Source organism: Dromaius novaehollandiae, chromosome 4, assembly GCF_036370855.1.
Source record: "Dromaius novaehollandiae isolate bDroNov1 chromosome 4, bDroNov1.hap1, whole genome shotgun sequence".
Taxonomy (NCBI): Eukaryota; Metazoa; Chordata; class Aves; order Casuariiformes; family Dromaiidae; genus Dromaius; species Dromaius novaehollandiae.
In genome coordinates this window covers 24,272,711-24,287,273 of record NC_088101.1, presented here as the reverse complement: position 1 = coordinate 24,287,273, position 14,563 = coordinate 24,272,711, and the positions used below count along the sequence as shown (strand labels likewise).

At 39.3% G+C, this 14,563-nt stretch overlaps 1 protein-coding gene across 3 annotated transcripts in view; it reads left to right on the top strand.

The window, feature by feature from the left end:
• The window catches only part of LOC112986158 (bifunctional heparan sulfate N-deacetylase/N-sulfotransferase 4), a 116,763-nt gene that overhangs the window by 9,888 nt on the left and 92,312 nt on the right, over window positions 1-14,563 (top strand). For all 3 annotated transcript variants that reach the window (XR_010388933.1, XR_010388932.1, XM_026105311.2), the window contains exons 2-3: window positions 8,649-8,765; window positions 11,000-12,242. Coding sequence is in view for 1 of the 3 variants with exons in the window: in XM_026105311.2 (XP_025961096.2) it covers window positions 11,262-12,242 (981 nt within the window). In the remaining 2 variants the exon portion in view is untranslated. The remainder of the gene's footprint in view (window positions 1-8,648; window positions 8,766-10,999; window positions 12,243-14,563) is intronic.

Sequence of the window (14,563 nt, the reverse complement as noted above, 5' to 3'; positions counted from 1 at the left end):
TTTAGCTTTCAGTGTATAAATAAATGTTCTGCTAAATAATTAATATTAGCTGTTGGCCATAAAAGAGGCAACTGTATGGAAAGTTAAAACCGTCTGTCATGAAATATGCACCCACATTTATGCTCTGCTTTCAGGGAATGTTTTACGCACCGTCCTTCCCCTTTACATGGCATCAGTATTTTGTGAGGAGGCGGCCAGAGCTTTCAGCCCAGGGCTCCAGAGCCTCAGGGTATCCTTTGGGTTTATTCTCTCTCACTGTGATGTTCACCATGCCCAAACCACCAGGTTCAGGTGGTCAGTGCTTTACAGGAAAATTTTGAGATGGGAGAGGAAAATGCAGTGGTTTCTAGGCAAGATACAGAAGTTGCACTTACTGGTCATTTTTGATTTTAAAGCTCTCAAAGCATCTCTCTTATTTCAACAGAAATAGGGCCATCTGCCTTTATACTTCTGCCAAATTACCTGCATTCTTCCTACCTAAAGTGCATGCATAATAGGTTAGTGCGTTAGTATTCATTACTAGTCACTGGACTCTGTTGTGCCATTTTAATGGTTTCGCTCTTCCACCCCGAGGAGATTGCACTGGAACAATGGAACCACATGCACATAAAGTATTTGCAATTCTTTAGTGTGCCAGGCACTACACAAATAGATAAGTAGTACTGTAACTTCACCCCGTCAGCATCTGAGGGTTTATTTTTGTTGCAAACTGATGCAGCAACCTTTCCTCCATCTTAAGGTCTAGCTTGGTGGTGGTTGAAAAATAGAGTAATTCTCGAACTTCATCCGCTTACGCAACATCAGCTGAGTCTCATCCGCCCCCCCCCCCCCCGCCCCGCCCCGTTACTGTTTCCAAGTCATTTGTGGGGGTACATACTATTACAATTTGTAACTATAAGCCACAATCAAAGATCAGGACACCTGACATCTCTGGGTTATGCACTGCCTACACTACAAGGACAGCGAGCTGTGCCCACCTCCAAGTATCATGTCCAGGACAGATTCCCTTGAAGACTATCAGCCTCTTCACTCAGTTTCGGAGCTAACGAAATCCACATGCCAGCATGCGTCAGCAGTAGTCATTCTGCACATTCAGATTTTTAACTAATGTAGTTCAGAAAATGCTTTCTCTTTCCCAGAAAATATTTACTTTTAGGCAGAAAATTTAAAGAAAAAAAAGGAAATGTTTTGCCTCAACCGGAACTTCATGGATGCTAAGGTGTTGCTGCATTAACTAATGAGAGACAGTTTTGTTGGCCCCTAAGCCCCTATATAAAACAGAAAGCCAGGTTAGGTTTCCCCTTCCAAGATGCGTCCTGGAGATGTTGGAAAAGCAGTATAGTTTTACACCCAATCAATAGAGGAGAGTAAGAGTATTAAGAAATAGAAGTGGGGCTCCAGCATGGTGCAATGGCAGTATATTCAGGTAGAAAGATTTTTACTGCTAGTCTAATGACTTATATTTTTCCAGAAGTAAGTTAATGCTTCAATAGTTCAATAAGCAGAGATTTCACAAAAAGAACAGGTTAATCTAAATCTCAGTATTCTGTCCAATAATTCTAATGGCATTTGCTCAGAGAGTAGAACCAGAGCTTAGTGTGACTCAACAACAACAACAAGAAAATTCCCTAAATTCTCAAGCAGGACCCTTATCCTACCAGTGGAATTGCTAAATTGAACTTTAAAAAAATTTGAAAGAAAACATTTGGTTATATTTCAAACCAAAAGAAAAACAGTAACTGATCACAGATGACATCAGAAATGTCCAAGGAGTTCTTTCACATAACTGAAAGTGGTTTTGCTCAGAGGAACCCCATAAAACAGCAAAAGAAGTAAACATACTTAACCAAAGTACGACTAATAGTAAGAAGAAGGAAGCAAACACTGCAAATACTATTTGACCATATACCTGGAAGTATGAATTCTGCCCCAGCTTTCCCAAATAAACTGCTTGCAACAGCGACGCTATATACATTTGAAGCAAATGTAAATTATCTTAGAATATTTTACAACTCACTCCCCTTATAAGGCCAGAGAAGGGTATTACTCCCACATCATAAGCAGGAAAACTGAAGTACTGAAAAATAAGTGACCTCAAGAAGGTGATACATGTCAGCATCAGAAAGAGCCAGAACCAAAGTTCAGCTCCGACTTATCCTCTGCTAGGCATTTTTCTCTTCATATGCAAACAATACCCAATCTTTCAAGATAAAAAAAAAAAAAAATCTAAATTTGCACTAGCATCTTCCATAAAACTTGGTTGACTTATCTTGTCTACTTGGCAATGTCTGAAATACTTAAGTACATTAAGGTGAGGTATAGTCTGTTGGATAGTGTAATATTTTTAGTTCATGAAGTTTCTCTTTCTAGATTTGTTTTACAGACAGCTAACACATACAGCCACAATTGGTTCCCCCAGAACGCTAATCTCTTCAGTCTTACAGAGCTGGTAATGAGAACCAAAATATTCTGATAGACAGCCTGGAATCTGGTGTAGTACTGTGACTCCAACCTAAGCAATTTAAATATACATGGAAAAGACGGGGGAGAGATTATAAACCTAACTTATGACCCCCAAACTGTCATGTAAATAACACAGTGATAAATGAGTAAGGTGGAAGTCATGGTTCAAATTTTCCTCTTCAGACCAATGCAAGTCAGAAGTCCAAGAAGTTACACACACAAACAGGAGGCAGGGGGATGGGGGGATGGACGGACATACACCCCACATGTAGGGGGTCATCCCGTCTTTCATTCATTGCTGCTTGAAAGCCATGCTTGCTACTGCTGCTATTCTCTGGCTCGACAGGCTGGGTGGCACATGAGCTTGCACGCTGCGAGCCAGCACAGAGAGCTTGGACAACGTGGCAGCCCATGTGGCTGATCCGAGCCGAGGCTGCCGGGGTCAACCCTGCACCTCAAGCAAGCCAAAGAGGCACGAGCTGGGTCTCCTCTGCACAGCTACTTGAAGGATCTTCTGGGTAACACAGGCTTTTCCCCTAGATCGCCCTGCACGTACCATTCCTGCTCCATCACATCCTTGCAATTACAGCAAAGCTCTCCAGCCAGGGATGAGGAAGATGGGGAAAAGGGGACTCCCCTTGAATTTACTTAAGGAATAAATATATGGAAGTTGTAATAATGAAAGAGAGTGCAACCAGCGCCTGAAAACTGCCTCAGTATGTCTGGAATCTGGCTTGAGTAAACTCAGAAAAACCTCTGTTTAAGTTTGATGTGGTAAATGTGTTACTCTAAGGATTTATGTACAAAGTCTTTGTTATCTTGGTTTAAATAGACTTCCTCTGCAGTACTAATCGATCATTACTATGTGACAGCAGTAGTCTCTCTGAAATAAGTTAGTGGCCTCTTTTTAATTTCTAGCACAGATGTGACCACATCAAACTTTCTTCACAACTAGTCCCTGTGACAGGATACAGACACCACAAAATATGTTATTCAGTGAAATATATTGTCATTGATAAATGGGCGGAGATATTTTAATAACCTTCTATGGTGGCAAACATTTCTAGGTTCTGTTAAGCAGTAGAAAAACAGAAAATGTCGGAAACCATTAAATACTAAATATAATGAAAACAAAGACCAAGTAGTTCAGCCTCTAATAAGCTAGTCCAGAGCCTTTGACTATGCCTTGTAGGCAAAAGGCCTCCTTCACGGAGAAGGGAGCTTTTAAATCTATTATTGTGTAAGAAGCCTCCAAAAAGTAATGTTTTAGTAACTACCCAGCAAATCTCTAATCCTCAGCAAGTTTTCAAAATACATATATAGAAGATCTGCAGTTTTTTAGATGCTAAGAGAACTATAAGTAATACTTATATTGTTATTTTAGCTTTAATACATGATCAGACAAAATGTACAGGGTTGACTATTGCATTGACTGACTTTAAGGAGCTGTAGTTAGGCAGCCATTATATTGCACAAATGTAAGTCTCAACTGAATTAAAACCAAATCATTCTATTGAAACTGGATTGCTAATTGACAATCTTACAGAAATAGACAAGAGCAACAGAATAGATAAAGCTGGACTGTAATAAAACATCTGATACAGCATATCAGAAGTTTTATTTGAAAAGTTAAACGAACTCAAATTGGCTTCCATCGAAGCATTAAACTCTGAATTGAACAGTGATGAAGAACCATTAACCAAGCTGAATCACGAGATTTGTTGCATCAGATCCAGAGGGAAGTTTTGCAGGCTGCTTTGGGGAAGCACATGAAGCCTGCTTTTATTCACCAGCTTCATTCAAAAGGACGAGGGCAATGATAGTCTGTTAATTACACCTGTAGTCTCTATTAACCGCCCCCCCCCCCAAAAAAAAAGAAAGAATTCGCTCCAAGGACTTAATCAGAGTAGCTCAAAGTGGAGAAGAGTGGGAATCTCTCCCACAACTTTCTGCTATGACATTTTGGCTCTGTCATCATTGCTTAAGAGGTGAACTTCTGCTGTTCAGATCTCAAAGTCTTCATTTTCTCCATGGTAGCATGATTTTATTTTATTTTATTTTTTAAATTATGTCATGAGGGTTGCAAAGGCAACTATCCAGGTAAAAGGCATTGTGTGAAAGCAAGCAGTTACTGCTTCCAGCTCAGCCACTGGTCTGCTGAATGACCTCAAGCAAGTCAGGCCTGTACCCAGGGATAATGATACTGATCTTTATTGATGTTTTGGTGAACTACTGGTGAAGAGTGACGTATATGATTACCATTTCTCAAGCAAGATGGACACATTTGTTGCAAAAGGCATTAGAGATTGTATATATCATTTATTTAATTCTGACTACAAAGCTAAGGTGCTTTGCCTGATGACATCAAAATATTACCATGTGATGTTTCTGCCTTCTACGGGACTGAGGAAAACGTGATCATTAAGAGCTGCCCTTTGCAACATTTATCGGAGCCATTCTGTCATGAAACAGGGAAGAGTTACAGGTTCAAATATAGTCTTAACAGGATACATACATAAATTAGTCTGATTTCTTGGTGCTTCCACAGCTGACATTCAAAGAAAATCAACAGTAAGCATTATTTCTGAGGAAATATTGCAACTACATGTGTTCTAAAACAATGGACAGTTAAAGAACATGATAACCAGTGACAGAGGAAACATCACTAAAACATCACAGAGGAGGGGTGTGTGTGTGTGGGGGGGGGGGGGGGTCAGAATAAAGAAGAATTGAGGCTGAATGTCAAGCAACATTCACCAGAAGTGAGGTGTAATTAGATTTTGAAATAAATACCTGGAAGAAGTTGCAAAAGATGCGAAATGTTATAAACAGGCTGGAGAATTGAAGGAGGCAACAGTTCCATGTGGGAAGACTGACAGAAAGTACAATTCCTTACTTATAGTCCTACTAGTTCATATTTGTTAGAAGTGTCCCACTGACTCAGAAAGAATATCTTTGTGTAGGTCTCACTGGCAGAGATTGATACTTTTAGACAAGTAACTATAATAAGAAAAAACACTTGGCAAGTCAGCAACTTCAGAGCATGTATGAATTCATGAGAATGAAATATGTCTGCTTACGTGCTGTTAGTGCAGCTATAGTATGCGTTCAAGATACTGAGACTTGTGACAAGTCAGTGATGGCTATCTGCACATTTTTGAGAATAAAGGAGAGAATAATAGAGATCACATTTATTAAATTTTCTCTAATCATAATATTCCTTACTTAAAAGACAAGTAAAGCCTTGAAAATAAAGAAAACCACTCCATTAATATGCTTTAAGTAACACTTGACAATACTAAACATGAATTTAAAAAAATGGACAAATATGATGGTCCTGGAGTAAGACAAAACATCTGACTGCTACAGACCGATACATGGAAAATTATCAGCTTTGTCAAGAGCTACAGGAGTTTAAAAGACTTCCTAAATATGGGGTAGAGACCCCGTATTTCCCAACCATCACATATACATGTGAAAGTGTGTATGTGTGAGAATGTTTATGTGTGTAAAATCTATCTTCAAAAATGCCTCCAGCTGCCCTTCCACCAGAAAGTATTTTTTCTTCAAAGGTCCAAGTTCTAAAATCATCTGGAAAAACTTAAAGCCAAAGAAACTTAAAAGTCAAAAGGGTCAAATAGCTTGTTTCCCAGTATCCTTTCATGCATGTGATTTGGCCAGGTTTTATTCAATGCACAAGTTCAGGCATTTTAAACTTTGCTTTATATTCTATGATAATCAACTTTAACCTCTAGCATCATTTAGCTTTCTGGAATCACACGGTATCATATGTACTATAGACTCCTCAAAACTGGTGAAAATATATACTGAAAAATAAGTGTTTTCACTTAGAGATTAAGTATGAATTGAAAACAAACAAAAGAAATAGAAGTGCTTGGGCAGCCTCACCACTCCAATTATCATGGAGAATTAGAACAAAGTCAGAACAACCGCTACAGCTTTCCCAGTGTAAAAGCTGTCTGTGTGGGTAAAAGCATTTTGTATGATGTACGATAAGCTACGAGCAGCAGACATCAACACCTTTTGCGAGCAAAGCTGTGTTTACAAACACAAAACATCTTGCAACATTGCTTAATCTTAAAAACATTGCTTTCAAGAAGCACCCAAATTTCAAGAGCTCAGCTAGAAGTCTCTAGCAGCTTCCCCCCCCCCCCCCTTACAAAAGAGTGTCCATCTCTCCACAGTGAATAGAAACCCTGAACTTCTGCTGACAGTCAACAGGAGTCATTTTTCACTCAAATCGGTTTGCTGGTTTCTGTGTTGAGTAAGTAGTCATATGCAAGGAATAGTGCATAGGTATCATGGTTCATTGGATTGCTAATAAATGGCAGGAGTTATACAAGCTTAAAAAGGAAGGAAAGGAGGAAAGCCTTTAATTTTTTAGCCTAAAGTGAAATTTTGTATATAGAAAATGGAGATGCTCAACTTCTGATTTATACTGGAATATGATGAAGGGAACTTCTGGCCTGTTTCCAGATGAATTACCCGTAAAGCACTCTACACAGCGTTGCACTCTGCTACAAACAGGCAATCAGAGGTTATCGTATTACAGGGAATCAACAAGTGCACTGCTCCTCCACTCACCATTATAAATGTGGAGTAAAATACATTTGCTTAATCAGTAGGATGGATAAAAACAACTGTTTGCTTAGCAAAGATTTATGCTTTTCATAAGCTAAACTAGATCAGACATCCTTAGCCTACCTACAAAACAAGATAAAGAAAGGAGAGCGGCTTATATCTCCAGAGAAGAGAGAGGATTGCCTTGCTCAGGCTGGCAGCCAAAGCACCAGATACTTGCTGCTGTCCTCCTACCTGAGACAGGGTGTTTACATATGAAGTAGCATGTATTTCTCCTGATGATGTGGAGCAGCAGTGCTCTTTAATAGTTTTCTTTGCGTTCATAGGCAATCGCTTCATTGTTTCAGAGCTCCCTCATTAGTAATTAATACCAGCCTTTGCAATATATAACTGCCTTCTGCAGCACCTCTGTCTCTACTGGTTTGGTTAAGAGGCTTGTTAAAGCACTAAGCACTGTGAGAAGGTCCATATTCAGGAACTGCACCATGAGAGAGTCAGCTTTACTTCCTGATGCTATGTTAACAGTGTTGTCAGTAAAAGGCTGGTTTTCTTCACTATCTTGCTACAGTTAAGCTATGGAGTTTAATCTCACAATCATCTTCAAAATCAGTATGTTTTAGTCCAAATGCATTTGTATGAGGAAGCATGAAATGTTACTTAGCAAGGAGGAAGAAGTGTTGAATACTTAGGTTTTTTTCCTGTTTGTCTGAATTAAGAATTACAGCTCTAGCAGAAGGGCATGGCATTACAACAGTGTTGTACAGTCAAATTCTGCTCTTTCAAAGAAAACACATCATGTCTAGGAAGTCAGCTAAACACAAGCTTGCAAATCTACTAAAGAACCAGTTCAGGATAAATATATATATAACCTTGATTCATTGACCAAACGTCCCCAGCTTTGGGCCTAACCATGAAGAGTCAATGAATTCTGACCAGCAACTATAGGATCACAGGACCTTACACATCAGTTTCTAAAATAAAACTACATTACTAATGCTAATTATTAAATATAGCCTATTTTCAAGTTTCACAAAGTAATGTAGCACAGAAATACTCCTAAGAAATTTGAATTGCTGAGTGAATATAAAGCTGATGAACTTTAAGAGGGAGAGTTTTAAAGGCACAAATGGCAGCTAACTTCCAATTATGCCTTGGAAAACATCCCACTAATGGCTAATATAGCTGATTTACTTCCATAAACTTTAATTACCTTGCACTGTTTCTTACTGAACAATATCAGCCCAACAAAGCAGTTCAAACAATACTCAAACTAAAAAGGGGATTTGCTCCAGTTCCAAGTTTTCATGTGCAAATTTATCAGTTTACCATTATCTGGACAGACAAATATTAAAACATACACACCCATTTTAACAACATCTATATACAAAAGATGTATTAGTTTACATTAAATCCGATCACATTTTAACTAGAAGAGATTTTACCTATGTTATTTAGATAAGTTATTTGGGAAAAGGACCACTTTTTTGCATTGTCTGGCAGAAAGACAGGGACTTCTCGTATTTTAGTAATACATGTGATAGTAACAGTGAAGACCCGGCTCATCGAGTGTATTATTTTGACAGCTCGTGATGCCACTGCCTGAAAGATCCAGCAGGACAACACAGTGAGGAGAAAACGTGCAGTTTTAGAGCTGCTTGCATGCGATTCCCTTCTGCTGCAGAAGTGGACTGAGAAATTTGGTAAGTATTCAGTGCGTCATAGTAGCAGACTTTTTAGAGCAGCCATCATTTCGTTTTGGCATAGGAGTCTTAAATAAGGCATTTCGCCCGCTGGCATGGCCCCAAGACCCTTGTGGTCTCCGCCGCCCACGGGGCTCTTTGCTCATTGAATTGCCAGGGCTGTAAGGGGTGCTGCCTGGCAAAAACAAGAAGATATTGCCCTCTAGTGCCAAAAGAGAGTAGAAGCTGCAAAGTCCAAGAGAGGGGATTAATTATTATTTCAAAATTTCTGCATCTCTTAGGCTGACACAAGTGAGACTTTTTGCAAGTGGTTGTTTTGTGGGCAGATGGTACACGCAGAAAGGCCATCATTCCCCATCATGAGACATGCTCACTGTTCAATAACCCCTCAGAGTCGAGAGACATGCCAGTGGCAGTGACGTACCAAAACTAAAGTATGACCTTACAAAAAGTGGTTCACTGGAACCAGTTTTATCTTTTTGCAAAATCTTAATTGCAGTTTTAATAAGCAGCGAGCTCCTGACAGGCAGACAGAACCACAGAACAAGGAAGCACTAAAGTGGAATACCCTTGCAATTATTAGGATGATTTTTGTTTTATAATGCTGGCTGTATTTCTTTTATATTTCTTCTATCATACATAATGGTTTGCCACATTTAGTAATATCTTTTGTTGCTATATTTCTGTCCATGCATAAACTACCCACTTTGCTCCCTTTTTTGCTAATTGCCACACAGCAGGGTCACCAATAGCATAGCCCACAAAACAAGGGTATGAATCTCATAGCAAGCTGCTGACCAAAAAAGGTAATGCAGATAAAAACTGTATCCTAGCAAAGTCACAAACAGCCTCAGTAATGACTCCCTCTAAATTGTGAGGTAAGGAGCAAACCTCATGAACAAGTAGACCTATTAATTCAGAATTACTTCAGTGTGTCAGTCATTGCTTGATAAGCTCCCAAAAAGCAGTGTACTTCTCTACTATCTGATAGTAGGAGAGCAGCATGTATGAAGTGTTCAAAACAAAACTGAAACTTCTCACTTGCATTTTTTTAATACTGAACTGACACAATCAAGAGGCTCCTTACAACAGCAGACCAGAATCATAAGATATACAGCTAGACAGATTTCCTAAATATCTTTCTTACAAGGGATTTCCCGCCCCCCATTTTAGATGTAGAGCTAAAAATCAACTGGCAGAATTGTAATCTGGGTTAATGGAGGAAGAACTGTCATCTGATGCCTGCTTTGAAAGAGTACTTGTTTATGGTCTCACATCATTTCAGTAGGTAAACAATATAAATAATTCAGAAAGATGTTAATTCCCATTTAAATCCATAGAGCACCATGGGCTATTTGTTTAGTTTTAATTGCCTCCAAGTCATATGGTTCTTTCTTAGTAACAATAGTTCTTCACAGAGTTAGGTAGAACTACTAGGAATTGCACAGATGCCTCAGAGCTGGCTAGTCTAAGGTTTGAGCAGCTCCAATATCAGCCGTTCAGGATAGACTGAACAGGCTGAAGCCCCAGTACTTTAGCAAGAGAAGCTGTGGTCCATGTATGTGGCACACCGAGTAATTCCTTTGCTGTTCAGCAATTCCTGCTTTTTTCAGGTCTGTGCATTCCCCAGTTTATCCCAGTGAGGGGTATGCAGTATTGCACCCTGCAGTTTTGATACCCTACTCATTCATTTCATATTCTCATACATTTTAATCATTCATGAAAGTACTTAAATGGAACTGATCACTGATCACACACTGATCACTTCAGGTAAATGTGACTCCTATGTCTTTCACTTTACCTTGATTGGTTTCACAGTTGAAAACAGAATATATTAATCCTTTCAAAATACTTGGCCACAAAAGTATGAGTTTGACATAAAGCTTCTCCAATATTTAATCAGCCTTTTGTCTTAATTTTGTCCTCCGATTTTTAGTCATTCCCCATTTGCAATAGCAATGGGCCAAGGAACAGCAATAGAAAAAAATATTATTGTCCTCAAAAAGCTGTATTTAGACTATTTTTGTACTGAAAGGACATGGGAGAACTTTTTAATCTATTTTATGCCTTAATACATCCAGCAGGGAAGCGACAATGAGTGCTCCCTAGACTATTCGAAAACTCTCTCTTTTAGCTCGGATTCCTAACATTAGTTACTGTGTTAATTAACATGTGTTTTAATTGCTTTACGGATTTTTTTTTTTAATTTACTCTTCTTTTACCTATTATTGCAGATAATGTTAAGAGTCCTCTTCATTGACTCTTGGCAACTGCTGCATTCTGAGAAAGTCTCTTTCAGTTTAGCTTTCCAGATCCTTTGGCTTCCACCTCCAACAACTTTATAACCTCCAACAGTTTCATAAATGCACTGCAATGGTCACATGAACAACTCTGTAGGGGAATCAGCACCTCTGCATCTCCTAGTTACTATGGCACTTTAGGAAAAGAGAAACCAAAAAGAGACAAGTCCACCAGAAGTTGAGAGTCCTGCAAAAAATGAATCTTACGGTGAGACTTCGCCGCAGTTTCAGAACGCTGGTAATCCTCTTGGCTACGTTCTGCCTGGCAAGCATTGGCATCTCCGCCTACTACCTGTACTCAGGCTACAAGCAGCAAATGGCCCTTGTGGAAACCACTGGAGAACCCGAATGTGAAGATCTTAAACTTTTACCATACAGGTCCATGGAGCTGAAAACTGCTAAGCCAATTGATCCGTCTAAAACTGACCCCACCATCCTCTTGTTTGTGGAAAGCCAGTATTCCCAGCTGGGGCAAGACATCATAGCCATCCTTGAGTCCAGCCGGTTTCCATATCACATGGTCATCGCACCTTCCAAGGGGGATATTCCCCCTCTCACAGACAGTGGAAGAGGAAAATACACGATTGTTATATATGAGAATATTTTAAAATATGTATCCATGGACTCATGGAATAGAGAGCTGCTGGAAAAATACTGTGTGGAATACAGTGTTAGCATAATTGGTTTTCATAAAGCCAACGAGAACAGCTCACCAAGTACTAAACTAAAAGGATTTCCATTACATCTTTACAATAATCTAGCCCTCAAAGACTGTTTTGTAAACCCTCAGTCTCCACTACTGCGCATTACCAAAGCGCCAAGGGTTGAGAAAGGCCCCCTGCCTGGTGAAGACTGGACAGTTTTCCACTTTAACCACTCCACCTACCAACCTATACTTTTAGCCGAACTGCAGACCTCCAGACCCTTGCCAGTGGTATTGCCAAAAGCTGCTCTGTATGCAACAGTCATCCAGGACTTGGGCCTTCATGATGGGATTCAGAGAGTCCTTTTTGGAAACAACTTGACCTTCTGGTTGCACAAGCTGATCTTTATTGATGCCATCTCTTTCCTGTCTGGAAAGAAGCTCACACTGTCCTTGGATAGGTACATCCTTGTCGACATAGATGACATCTTCGTTGGGAAAGAGGGAACAAGGATGAATGTCAACGACGTGAAGGTAAGGCAAGAACTGGGGATGCCATCACAAATACAAGTATGTGCAAATGGGGATTTTGGAGAAAGAGACAAAGCGCGAAAGATCTGTTGGGTCCCATTTCCTAGTAAATGCTGCAAGTGCACAGATGTAGCCAGCAGATACAGAAATGGTAATCTGAAGTTCCTTTGAAAGGTTGTTGTGCATACACAGATGCATTTAAACATGGGTATATACGTGGATACACAGGGATGGCCTCATACAATAAGGCATGTAATGAATGTACTGGCTGCCTTTTGATCATGTAAATTCTACTCAAGGGTGTCACCCTGGACACCTGGATAACAAAGGAGCCTTTTGACACCTCATATAACAGATATCTATCTTTAACCTAAATAAAAGAATCAGATTCTGGAGCAGACTTGCCAAGAACCCCACATTCTTAGATGACAACATATGGTTTACACTGCATTAACCTGTCGTTCCTATGCATGTATAGGCATGTATGTGTGGAGATATATGTATGTGCCATTTATAGGCATTATCTGTATTCTTTCCTTGACTATTTCTGAAAAGTAAACAGAACAGTAAAAGATTATTTTCTAATATAGTATATTTGTGGGGGATTTAAAAAGCAAGAAAAGAGTGCAAAAAATATAGTCAGTTTGACTTATGAGAATTAGTTGGATAATTTTCATTAGCAGGCTATCAGATAAATATTTAAGGTTACCAGTGATGTGATGAAAGCACAGCCTTATACTTTAGCAAATGACATAGTGGGTGATGCTGTAGAACATTCACAGGCAGATGTCTGGGGGCTCTTTTAGACTTATTTTCATTAACTCTAATATCTAGGGACTCTATCATGTTTGTTCAAAGTAATTCTCAGAGGTGCCCTTAGATGTGGAGACTTAAAATGATAAATAGACAGAACTCAACAGCATGACAGTTATTTCCTTGCAATTTTCCACTGGTGTAAGAATTATCATATTCAGAGATTAATTGAAAGCTCCTTAGCATGCAACATTGCATTCTCTAGCCTTTATTCGGGATTTTTTTCTTGTAAATACCTCAATGTTTTCAAGAGCAATAAGCAAGCCCTTTGTTTTTAAATCTAGTTTTCTACTTCTTAAGTCTTACTATTTCTTAATTCTTACTTTCATTTCTATGACTTCTGTATTTGTCCATCTCCTGGTAAGGATCAGTAAGAAAGGTATTGAAATACCCCAAACCAGTAGTCTCATATATTATTAAAACAATTTTGCAGATCAAAAGAGTTCAGGTAATTCTGTTAGCCAAACCAGACATATGAATGCTCATCAAGCTGTATTCTAGCATTAAGGCGCTCTTAGTGCCTGCATTAGGTACTCCTGGTGTCTTGAGATCTGAGCCTGCACAGGCCCAATGATCAGTGCTCTCTCTGCTGAATTATACAAAGGGTTTGTCTACATGAGCAAAGTAACTGAAAAGGCTATTGTGGAAGAAATTTTTCAGCAATAGCTTTTTGTATGCACATTTTTGGGAGTGTCTTTTTCTGATGTAGTTTCCTCCATTAAGGAGCAAAGTCTATTATTCTACATTGGTTAAAGGGCTACTAGAATAAGACTGTCCGCATGGTTACTTTCTTTTGTGTGCGGCACACATTTACCTATCTCAAAGAACTGAGCAGAACACACCACTGAACACCTTGACAACAACAACAGAAAGCATCTGCACAGCTTCAGACTTTAAGGAATCTGCAGTGAATCTATTCAAACATAATCCTCTAAGAGAAAAGGTTTGAAGGGAAGCCATCATTCTTCCCACATTTCTCAGGTCCTAAAGGAGTAGCCCACTTTGTATATCACGCTATAAATAGTGCCCCTAAAGGTAAGACTTGGCTCTGGACCTCAAGTGAGAAACTGTGCAACAAACACTGAACACAAGGAAAATCTTCCACAGACATAGGATTGGACCCAAAATTCCCCATCAGGTGACTTCCATTCTACACATTCGGGGGGGGGGGGGGGGGTGAGTCTGCCTTGTAGATGATGTCTGCATGTAAAGCCATTCTGTAGAATTTTTATCCATTGGTATTTGGTACTTAAAAGACTAGTTTTCACTTCAAAAAAAGTAGTTTTCATTTCAAATTGATTGCCAGGTATGAATTTTTTCCAGGGTATTTCAGAAGTACTTGCTATGCAAATCAGTCCTTACTAATAGTCTGGACATTCCCAGAATACATTAATATTCAAACCAGGATGCTTGCTAATGAATATAACACCAAAATCAGAGTGTACTTCGGTTAGTTTACAGTAAAGGATAATTACAGTGAGTTAGAGAACAATCTCTCAAGTCACTTGGGG